At 34.9% G+C, this 12,592-nt stretch overlaps 1 protein-coding gene across 1 annotated transcript in view; it reads right to left on the minus strand.

Moving 5' to 3' along the window:
• Positions 1–520: 520 nt before the first annotated feature.
• Positions 521–12,592, minus strand: part of SLC13A1 (solute carrier family 13 member 1) — a 91,418-nt gene continuing 79,346 nt past the window's right edge. Inside the window, exons 11-15 of the mRNA XM_054564554.1 lie at positions 12,418–12,524; positions 8,646–8,755; positions 3,906–4,067; positions 2,309–2,446; positions 521–655 (exon numbers count right to left, since the gene is read on the minus strand). Of these exons, the coding sequence (XP_054420529.1) occupies positions 521–655; positions 2,309–2,446; positions 3,906–4,067; positions 8,646–8,755; positions 12,418–12,524 (652 nt within the window). The remainder of the gene's footprint in view (positions 656–2,308; positions 2,447–3,905; positions 4,068–8,645; positions 8,756–12,417; positions 12,525–12,592) is intronic.

Below are 12,592 nucleotides of genomic sequence, written 5' to 3' on the forward strand. Positions count from 1 at the left end.
GTTCATATTTATTTAGATTAAACTTTGCTTTTGCACCACCAGATGACCACAGCTTTGGTTTTTCAGAAACTTTCCTTTAACAACACTACAGAAATAATTTATCCAAGTACCTAAGTAACTTGTATATTTTATTTTCTATTTATAGTTTCATGGAAAGTTTCTCAAATAATAAATTGGCATTTGAAATGTTATACTGAACCCAAATGGTAAGATGAAGCAAATGACCTAAACTCTTCGAAGGTCAAGTTATAAATTATTCTTATGATGAAAGAGGAGGCATATTGTCCATGAGCAAAATCATAACCGTAGGCTTCTTGATGAAGACACTCAGAAACTCTTTGGCTGTATCTCACAGGAAATGTGAACTGTGAGTTATGACAACTGGTTTTGGTAGTTCACTGGAACTGCAGTAGCTACACCAGGACTGATTTAAATGTGTCATCAGTTTTTCAGAGGTAAATTCTGCAGTGATTTCTTAATGGTTCCCAAAGTTCACCACAGGACGGTCAGAGCACTGATATCAGGGGTTGGCTGTACTGTTTGTCATAGCCCAAGAAGGGAAACTATTGAGGTCAAATATGGGCACAATCCAGGTAAACATCCCAAGCATCACCACAGCGACACCCATAATTTTAATGCCAAGTCCAGCTTTAACCTTGAACAAGAAAGAGCATAAATGTCAGTCTCCTGAAAAGAAAACTTATGGTAGAATTGGAATACCAATACAGAAGGCATCTGTCATATTTACATGCATACTCAATGTTTATTATAAAATGTTGATTTCATAAAACAAGGAGCTCTTCCATTCATGTCAAAAGAGCATCTGTCCCCAACTAAATACCATTTACCTGAATAGTCTCAGAGAGGTTCCTCTTAGGAATACACTCACTGGTCATTCTGATTAGAGAAAAATCCCATTTAAAATCTGTCATTTCATGGTAAATCAAAATTTGAGTTTTGTGGTTTTATATTTTTGTGGATAAAGTTCAGATCACTATATGATGATAATTGGACCATTTACAGTCAATATTATTAATAGTTTTTCCTTCATTATTCTCCTATTGAGATTTAATAATGCCACACCTATCCATCATTCTTAGAGTTCCCATTTTTCTAGCTGTGACATCATCGTTCTGGTATCCTTTAAACAATCTCAGAATTGCTTCTTATCCATTCAAACAGAGGCCAGCAAATTACTGTTTTTGTAAATAAAGTTTTATGGGACCAAAAGCACACCCATTTGTTTACATACTGTTGTTGACTGCTTTCATGATACAATGGCAGAGTTAAATAGTTGTGACAGAGACCATATTGCCCACAGAGCCTCAAATATTTACTATCTGGGTTTTTACAAAGAAAGCTGCTTATTTTTACATTATTGGTATTAAAACATGGAGTCCTGAAGCAAAAGGAGAGTACCTAGCAGTTTTTACTACAGAGAGCCCTTTTTGTATCCACACAAGTCACTCATTTATTTCCAGAACCTTTTTAAAAATTCACATACATAGAGCATTGCTTATGTTATGCACATTTTCTTTACCAAAATGATATTACATAATTCTGCATAGAGGCATTACCAGAATTTTTACCTCACAGGAATTTAGAAACCTGTGTGGAAGGAAGGGAGCTGAACTTAACTTGAAATTGCATTTGAATAGCAACTTTATGGAATTTACTTTGGTTATATTCTTATTTGTTTTGGTTTATAAGTTGTCAATCAAAATTTAGGAGAGGCTAAAATATTCTCAAGCTAGTCTTGACTAGCACAACTTTTGTATTTGGGAAAAATGTGCATATTTTGTCACTTAGATTTTCTATTATTACTTCCTTGTGTGTTCAGTTCAGGTGTTGCTATTAGAATAAGAAAAAGAAAAGTGACTTTTCATCAAGCACTGAGTCTTATATCTCTGAGCAAATGTCAATTGCATAAATATTTGTGATAGCAAGCCATAGTGCTTGATTGCTAAATTTCATTAACCCTATATCTTCATTTGCCTAGGTCAAGTTAAATCTAATCTTGACATGTAAGTTTAAGCCATTGTGTTGGGCATAGTTTAGGCTCTTTTCCTTTTTCTAGGCATTACTGATACATTCTATATCTCTGTATTCCCAACTGTAAATTCAATGACATGATTGCTTCCGGTTATCACTCTTAAAAACAATTCTATAGCCAGTCACACAATCGCTCTCAGAAGCAGAACACAAGCCATACTTTTGTGGTAGTTGATTAATGTGTAAAAGGAGAGAGAACGTAAGACATCACAAAAAACAGCTACTGAACCTGATGGTATTCTTTCAGCTTACTCACCATGTCCATAACTGTTAGGTGGCCATATGAAAAAACAATAGCATTGGATGGATTTGCTACTGGTAGAAGGACTGCAAATGAAGTACACAAAGTAGAAGGTAGCAAAATATAAAGAGGGTTCACTTCAATGGTTTCAGCCTATTGGAAAAGATAAAAAGGAGTCCAAGTAAAATTTTGAGTTGAACGAAGCATTAAAATGAAAAAAATTATAATAAGAAGCTTTCCCAGAAGCAGATTGAAACATAAAGACATAAAATTATATTTAATTGCAGTTATAACTTCAAGAATATTTTTCAGAAGTGACTCTTCCTATTGTTCATGTTAATCAGTGCCCATTTAAGAATTATAGCTCAGTTGATTTAGAAAATGTTTTATTTATTCCAAAAACTAAGTAAAAAAACCATTTATAATTTACTGAGTACTAGGTGTTATACTGTGTTTACATATATAAAATATGTGTTTACATAATATACAAATTTATATATATTATAAATAATGTAAAATAATAAACTATATATACATGTATATAACTCAGTGTTCACGATGACTTTATGAAATAGCTAGTATAGCCCCAAATAACAGCTGAAGAAACGGAGGCTCGAAAGTCAAATGTAGCTTGTCAAACACACAGCTGACAATCAATAGAACTTAGGTAAGGTCTCAGGTCCCTCAGACTCCAAAGCTTCTCCTCATTCCTGCCTTTGTGACATACATAATTTAAAATTTGCTTAGGGATCATCACAGAAGAAGAATTCTTAATTTATCACATAATTTAAATTAAGAAGATTCTTAATTTATCACATAATTTTCTAACTGCTCTATGTTAAGTAATAAAAACCAGGAAAAAAATAATATTTTGTCAATTTAAACTCTGAACATTTTTCTAATTTGAAGCAGCAACTCAAGAATGTCAACATATGCATCTTGAGCTAGTAGCAGAAAAATTCCAGAAGGGCAATCCTTCTTAATTTAAAGCACTTTCCTTTCACCAACCCCATCTCTCCTAATAAGAAAGACATTTACTTAAAGCTATCTCTTGTAATTTCTAGCTAGATGGGGAGAATAAGGAAAGACATTCTTTCCCTCTCTCGTTGCAAATCTGCTTCTTACTTATCTTTGAAAATTCTTCCCTGAGCAGTAGAAAACTGTGTCTAAGATGTTTAAGCTTGAAGCCTGAAGTATAAGCCTAGGTTTTCATTCACTTGCAAATCACTATATGAAGCACTTCTTAGAAATAATCTTCTGGAGGGAGAAGTGTCAGAGTCAGAGGCCTAAATACTAAAGTTGCCAGGAAACATTGAATCCTAGAGTCTTATAGCTGGAAAGGATCTAGGTGGGCCCTCCCATTTATCTGCAACTAAAAAATCTGTGTGGAGAAAAGGGAAGTGGTTAATATCTTGTTGTTTGAATGTGGAAGAAAAGAGTTCACCTGAGTTGAGGTCTCTCCAGACATATTAATTCAAATAAAGACCACTCTATAAGTTACTTCCAGGGGACCATCAGGCCCAGAATGATTCTATACTATAACATGAGAAAAAGCCAAATAGAACACTGTTCTTTTGATGAAGTGTATAAATGGGATAAATGAGATACTCACCAATGGAGCTAATATTGGGAAGAGGAGAGTAATGGTAGCTGCATTACTGGCTACCTCTGTTAAAAATGTAACCAGCAAAGAGGAGATCAGAATGATTAGCCATACTGGTAATGTTTTAAGAGGAGATAATTTATTTCCTATCCAGCCAGATAGTCCTGAGTCCTAAAAAAATAAATTTACAATAATTGTTATTCAGTAGTTATTCATTTTAATAGACATAATTTAAATGTATAAAAAGCATTATTTGCTCTAAGAACTCAGTTTCTAAAATACAATATTAATCTCTCATATATTCCTGTGGTTTGATAGATCTAGGTGGCTTTGACATGGAGAAACTTTCAGTTATTTTTATTTTAAGACTACCAATACACTTTAGGAAATTTGAGTTGTCTCCTATGTTTTTTCAATTAAATTTTAATTCTATCTAATTAATACATGTGGACATTTTAACAAGTCAAGTAGTACTATAGGGCCTGAAGAAAAGAGCAGTCCTTCTGGTCTACCTCCCTCCACTCCTACATAGTGTTCCCTAGAGACAATAACTTTGAACTGCTATTAGTTATTTAGAGTTATATTTAGGTATTTGTGGCTATTTTTCAAAATTAAGCTTTTTCCTAATTTTCAAACTTAGACAGTATTTACTGGCTTATGTAAAGATTCAGCTTTCTTATACCTCCCACTATACATATATTTCCTCTCCCTCCATTCCTTTACGCTCATATATCAGTATTTTATTAAATCAATATTTAAAGTTTATCATTATGATTATATGAATATTGTTCACACCCAAATCACTTAAGATACTGTGATTATATTTACTTTTTTTGTTTCACTGTTGTTTGTTTTTCCAGGTATAATGGCCTCATTCTTTGTTTGGTTTTCCAAGTACCTATCATTACTTCTTCAGCATACTCTCCAGTAAAATTGGGAAACTCCCCACAAGTAGACAAATATGTCTTTCTTTTCTTTCATTTTCCCTCATGGAGATGCCCATCCTGGAGTATTCCCTCCTTCTAGTCCATCTAGACTACTTACCCTTCATATCTACTCTAGTGGTGTTGTTCTGAGACCTCTGTTCTCTGGTGTACTACGTATCCCCTTTTACCTCCTTCTCGCATGGGAATCCTTGTTAATTGCCAGTGTGTTGGTAAAATGCCTTCTATAACTTTCTGAGAACTGGTGCATGGGAAGTAATTTTTTTTTTTTTTTTAGTTTATGCATGTCTGAAAACCACTTTATTTTCTTCTCATACCATTCTGATAGTTTAGCTTTTGTAAAATTCTAGACTCGATAGAGTTATCACTGAGCCAGAAAACCTGATGACTTTCTGATCTTCGATTCATTGCACATAGTACAAAGAAATCAGCTGTGCTAAAATTAATAGGTATGCTATTCTATTCTCCCCAACCCTGCCAATGGAAAGGAAAATCTTCCATTTATGAGATTTCAGTGAGCTACTGCATGTGTGAATCTTTATGTTCATGTCAAACTAGGACTGGCATCCTTTGTCAAAAGTTGCTAAAATATCCCCAGACATGGATACCAGATATATGTTATCTGTGGTTTTGATTTATATTTTTGTTTGTTTTTTGGTTTTGAATTTTACATGAAAAAAAATCTGCCTAACATAAGTCATATTAGCACAAGTTTACCTTAGGATATAACTACATATATTTTTAAAATGGCTTTTTAAATCTATGTCTGATTAGATGCCACTGGAGTCTGTTACACCACATAACATCACCCCACCTCTGGAGGCCACTGGGATCATATCATCAAATGAAGTGCTTTGGTATTAGGTACTCTGTAGCTGTCTCAGTCCAGAATCTCAGTGTTCAGGTATGGAAATTTCTTGTATTATTTTTTGGAAATGTCCTTCTACTTATTTTCTTTCTCCTTCTTCTTCTCTTTCTGAAACTCCTAGTTGTTGGCTGTTGGACATTTTGGGTTGATACTCTAATTTTTTATCTCTTTTGTATGTTACAGTTTCTTCGCCTTTTATTTTCTGAGATAAGTTCAAATTTCATCTAAATCTGCTCTTGAATTTGTTTAATTTCTATTACAGTATTTCTTATCTTTAGTGGATCTTTCTTATTTTCTGTCTATCCTTTATCTAAAAAGTAGCATTCTGTTTTAGTTTCATGTCTTTAATGTTTCTAAAATCTCTCTGAGGCATCAATGATAAATTTTTTAAATTTTCTTTTGTTTCATACATTTTCCTTGCTTTTATGTGTTCTTTTTCCATTTTTCTTCTTTATTATTGGTTATTACACCAGAGGCTTTCCCAAGTATTGATGACTCCAGACTGTCTATTCATGTTTAACAGGGAGGCAGCAAAATAATGATTGAAAGCTCTTGGTGCCTGGGCAAAGATTGTAAAGAGAAATACTTTGCCTTAGGTGACTGAGTTGTGAGCCAGGGTCTCATTGATTCAATTTTGTTACAGAGTAAATTTTAATTAACTACTAGGGAGAAGAGAGAGCAGTTACCTGTCTATTCAAGACTGGAGAGAGTATTTGTGAGGCTCAGGTATTTTTATACACTTTTGAAACCATTGTCTGCTTTCCGTATTGTTTTAAACTCCAGCTTTTGTTAAAATACTGTTTCCAATTTCCAAACTCTTCCAGGCTCCAGTGGATGAATCAGTTTGTTTCTTGTTGACTATCTTTTTTCAGGCTCATAGATTTCATTCTTCTCTACACTTTCTATAGCGCAAAGGTAGTTACCCCTCAAATATTCTTTCCATTTTTTAAATTTTATTAAAATGTCTTATCTGTAACTATTCCTCTCAGAAATTATTTATCTTTATAGATTGATGCTTTTTGCTATTGTTGTTGTTCTGTTATTGCCATTTCAGTGAGGAGCTGAGAAAAATAGTATTTAATCTTCCATGTTTAACTGAGATGACAGATTTTGAGAAATGTGTGAAAAAGGGAAAGGAGGATTCATTCACTGATAGGAATTTGAAAGTGGCTACCAGCTTGTGAGTCCAATCATATTAAAACATATCAAGGGCCTTCTAAAAGAGAAGGAATTACAATGAAGTGAATGTTTCAGTAGCCTCTATCTCATGGTTCCCAATTAGAAGGGTTATTTACTTCTGGACATTGCCAAACTAATTACAATTTGGGATAAAATTTTTTAAAAAATTAACTGTTTCCAAATCTTAGTAAAACCAGTTTCTAGGGGCATACTTGGCCATAGCCAGATTTTTGAAGTTCAAGGCTTCAACCTTATCACTCAGGGATAGGGTTGTTCTGGATATCCCATAGAAATCTGAGTCTATGGAGTACTAGGATTTTCATAGTAAACTAGACCTCCTTGCATGGTTTCCCCATCTTTCCAGTGACAGAGCCTACTGCATCATACTAAGTCCATGTTTTTCATTTCCTTAGACTTTGCTAGACTAGGGTCTGGCAAATGCTTTTAAAACTACTTTGAGTGTCCAATTCAGACAGATATTCTGGGAAAGTGAGATGAACAAACTTCACAGAAATGCCAGCATTGCTGATTTGAGTTTCCTCACAATTCAGATGAGCAGGCATAGGAATGGAAGTTATTAATGCTAAGAAACCAGATCTCATTACTGCTGGACTAGCAGAAAACTGTATTTGTCTCATACTTCTCTCATTTATATTTGAGCAAGCTCTAAGGCAAGCCAAATCCAGACTGATAAGGACTCTGTAAGTGGCACTCAGAATTTCACCTATTACTAAATCTTATTGCTGAAACCTCAGGATCCAAATACAATACAGAAAAATTGATGATAAAGTCAGAAGCAAAAACCAGTCTCCCTATATGTTATTAAGACAAGAACAGAACAGGTATTATTATTATGAGAAGCATAAAGGTTTAGCTTCCCAGAAACTAAAAATCTAGATGCAGCATCTCTCACCACCCTTTTTACTTTGATGACAAAATAAGAAAATGGGAAAACCATGAGCTTTGAGTATTTTACAGAACGCTATAAAATCCAAAAATGAGAGGTTTTTAATTTGTTAAAGAGTAGAGGATTTCCATGGAATTTTTTCATCAACCTTATTATGACCAGGACAATTTTAAGGGACAATGACCCCCCTAGACTTCTACTTTATATCAACTGGGTAGACAGGCCAAAGAAATAGCCAACTCTAATCTTCTTGGTGGTTTTACCTCTCTTTAAAATTAGACAAAATACAATATTAGCCATGGTTATGTGAAATTCTTTCAGGACTTTATTCAATAAATGTTTATTCAGTATCTTTAATATACTTATTATGTAATAAATAATATAAATTACTATTATTTCTTATTCTCCTTTGAAAACATTAGATACATGTTATATTGAAGAGAACTCTGAGAGCTACTCAAATGCATCATGAAATTAGGTAAAAGTGTAAACAAAAAAAAAGTTTTATTAGAAGTCACCATATGTGTGATTTTTATGTTTTTTCTTTTTTTAAAGACACTCCAACCACTGAACAACCCAGCCAGGACTATGCTTTTTCTTATTAAACTAGTCTTCTAATACTATTTCATGGATTAAGAATTATAATCTTCACCCTGGCCAGGTGCCTCAGTGATTGGAGCATCGTCCCCGTACACTGAAGTGTTGCAGGTTCAATCCCGAGTCAGGGCTACTTATGCATGGCCATTGAAAATGATCAGATGAAATTGAGCAAAGCAAAAGCCTGAATGTCTCTGTGTTCTCCTTTGGAACAGTCTAAGTACTTGTTAAAGATCTTAGACACAGATTATTACCTGACAGCCATCTGCCAAGGCAAACCCTCCACCAACAAGAATGGCTATATCCCAGGGCATGAATGACTGGAATTCTTTCCAAGTAATCAGTGGAGAGTAATCAAAAGCAACTGTAAAACAAAAACCCTATAGTTACACATTGCTTAAAATAATAGGACACTTTTTTCTTCATTATCAAATAATAGCCATGTCACAAGAAGGTTTCAATATTTCTATGTTGTTTTTAGATAGGGGATTTGATCTGGACTTTGAGCAATTTCTATCTGACCTAGGTGGAACATACATTACTTTTTAAAAAATCATAACTTGGTAAAATCCTTTAGATTATGTTATAAAATAAATTTAGATACATTATAACACTGTCATTTATAACGCTATTCATTCATTTGATTCCACTAATATCTTTGCCTACCAGGAGTAACACAGTGCATTGGACTATACTATTCTTTGCTATGCAAAAAGTCTGTAATAGCCCAGTGGTTCTAATAGCAATGGTGTAGCATTATTATTCACTAGTATTTATTTGAATATTTCATTTTTTTCAACTCATAAGGGGGTTAGAATAGATTCATCAGGATTCCAGTTTAATTCAAAGTTCAGGTTAAATGATTTAAGTATAATGTATGAGACCCCTAAAATGCTATTAAAGCAATTATTGTAAATATTTCTCTTGATATTTGGGGCCGGATGGCTCCATAGATTTGTTGAAAAATAAGATCATCCATGAACACATTATGCCCACTTAGTATTTATGTGTAACAGGAAGTCTTCTACAGAGTGAAATTCTGTAAGCTTCCTTCCTAACCCCTTTCCCCAAACGTACCCCTCACTGTTGTCTGAAATTTTACTATTTCTTACTTGAATTAAGGCCATATATACTGTTTGAATACAAACATTTTTGAAAGGTACCTTTCATGTAAAATTTTACATATCATATCTTATCCGTCAGGACAATGATTAGTAGATTTTTAAATCTACTGTGAATAAGTTTACCAGGGAGAAAAATTTTTGAAGAAAGAGAATGGTGGGCAGAGGCAATGCTGTCTCTGAGGGGGATTTAGATGTGGGAGCCAGTGGCATTAAGTCAAGTGCTGGTTCCTCTACAGTTGCCTCTACCAGGCCATGAGGCTTTGACTGCAGTGGCCTTCTCAGGGCCATTGAGACTTCTCAGGGTCTCACAGGAATCATTGCTTTCTACTGCGATATCTCCTTATAACACACTTTGAGATGTTCTAGTCTCAATGAAGAACAAAAGACATTTTTTTTCTATGCTCTGCTGTTTACATTTGCCATGGCTTAGAAATCAGACTGATTAGTCATTTCTTGATTCTGATTCAAGGAGCCAGGTGGGTCAATCCAAGAGCATGAATCCCAGTTCCATCCCAGTATAAAAAATAAATAAATAAATAAGAAAATGGGCTTTTAACTAAGGAAGACTTCTTTTCCTGCAGATTCAACCATTTTATTATTGCCACTTTTCTTATCAATTTCCAAAATATTTATAGAGCATCCATTATGTGCCAGGTATGGGGAAGTTTGTTATAAATGTGTCCTTTGAATGAGTGAAGTGCTACTAGACTCATATATTTTGGGAAGCTGGGAGGCAGTTTCAGTATTTTTGCCCCTGTCCCCCCCCAAAAAAAATAGAAGGAAGGAAGGAAGGAAGGAAGGAAGGAAGGAAGGAAGGAAGGAAAGAAAGAAAGAAAGAAAGAAAGAAAGAAAGAAAGAAAGAAAGAAAGAAAGAAAGAAAGAAAGAAAGAAAGAAAGGAAGGAAGGAAGGAAGGAAGGAAGGAAGAAAGAAAGAAAGAAAGAAAGAAAGAAAGAAAGAAAGAAAGAAAGAAAGAAAGAAAGAAAGACAATAAAAAAACACAACTCTGCTATATATAAAACCTTTCATCCCAAAGAGGCAAAATACACATTCTTTTCAAACGCACTGGAACATTTTCAAAAATAGTCCACATGGTAGGACATGAAACAAGTCTTAATAAATTCAAGAAAATTTAAATCATAACAAGCATTTTCTCGGACCACCAAGTGCTGGAGGCAACCCAAGTACCCATCAATAAATGAGTGGACCAAAAAACTATGGTACATTTACACCATGGAATACTATGCAGCAGAAAGAAAGAAAGAGCTACCACCCTTCCTGGCAGCATGGATGGAACTGGAGAGCATTATGCCAAGTGAAATAAGCCAGGCAGTGAAAGACAAATACCATATGATCTCACCTATAAGTGGAACCTAATCAACAAAACAAACAAGCAAGAAAAATATAACCAGCAACATTTGAAGAAAAAACAAACCGACAGTAATGAGAGGGAAGGAGGGAGGGGAGTGAGGGGGAAAAGAAGGGGAAGGGTCAAATCAAGGAACATGTATAAAGGACCCATGGACAAAGCCAAAGTGGGGAAGGATTGAGGGTGGGAGGTGGGGGTGGGTGGGACAGGGGAAAATGGTGGTGGGAAAATGGAGACAAATGTATTTGAATAAAAAAATTAAAAAATAATTTTTAAAAAACACCACTCTGTAGTAGTTGTACCAGTATGGTGATTCTTCAAAGCATTAAAAATATAGTTACCCTATAACACAGCAATCCCTCTCCTGGGTTCTTACCTCAAAAACTCAAAAACATTTACTTGCAAAAATATATGTACCCCTATGTTCATTGCAGCCAAGACACAGAAACAACCAAAGTGTACTCGATAAAGAAGATATGGTACATATATACTGTGGAATAACAGCCATAGAAAGGATGAAATACTGCCACTTGCAACAACATGGTTGGACCTTGAGAATGTTATGCTAAGGAAAATAAATCAGTCAGAAAAAGCTAAGAACCATATGTGGGATATAAAACTGAAACTCATAGACACAGACAAAAGTATGGTGGTTGTCAGAGGGAAGGGGGTGGGGGACAGTAAAGGGTAAAGGGGCCAAATACATGGTGATGAGAGATGATATGACTGTGGGTGGCGGGCACACAATGCAATATGCAGATCACGTATCATAGTAATGTACACTTGAAACTTATATACCCCTATTAAATAATGTCAGTGTCACCTCTATAAATTTTTGAACTCTACTAGACTATTTCCAAACAATTTTAAGCCATTTGTCCCACACTGACAGCACAGGAATCTGGCTTCCGCAAACATTATGTGTTACTATAAAGCACAGACAAGGATGAATCCTATATTTATGAAGTGTGTATGTGTTGGGGGAGGGAGTGTCCTCAAATAAACATGCACGCCTCTTTGTCCATGTGTTATAAAGACAATGAATAGTCCCACTGAATACTTTTTCTTTCAATTGTGACACTGGGTTATGGGCTAGTGTAGGCTTGATTTGCATTTTCTCTAGGACTACCATGTGGCTGTAAATGCTCTTTCCCTTGAAGCTCCTCACCTTAGTAGACCCTCAGCATTTAGTACCAAGAGCTCATCATGAAGTAATGACTTCCAAGTTCTTGTTTCTGTGTTTGTCAATAGTAAGTTTAAAATACTGATTATGGGAAGAGGGGGAGTGGGCTTATCACAGACCAAAGAGCATCACTCATAGTGGAGCCCTAACCATGGAGCATTAAGAAAATCTGCTTCTCACTTCTGCAGAGTAAGATGATCCTTCTTGTAACAGAAGGATGTGCACAGTCTGCAAACAGGGTGTATGTCAACATGTCCCTGCCCTCTTTTTCAAGTGCTAACTGAAACTAGTGAAATTTTGTGTATTTGTGCTCTTCTGTCAAATTCATTCAGAATAATAAATAATACTCAACCAATTTCTCCTGTACGTGTAGTTTTAGTCAATTTCTTAGCTGGGATAAGAAAGAATAGGAGTCCTACAAGTAAGGCAACAGATGAATCTGAAGCAAAACCGGAATACCTGAAAAAGGACAAATGTGTACATTAACAAGTGGCATCAATAATTTGTGGGTACTAAACAGTAATTCA

The sequence above is a fragment of the Pteronotus mesoamericanus genome, unplaced genomic scaffold (genome assembly GCF_021234165.1).
Source record: "Pteronotus mesoamericanus isolate MK-2021 breed Mesoamerican mustached bat unplaced genomic scaffold, CSHL_Meso_final scaffold_85, whole genome shotgun sequence".
Taxonomy (NCBI): Eukaryota; Metazoa; Chordata; class Mammalia; order Chiroptera; family Mormoopidae; genus Pteronotus; species Pteronotus mesoamericanus.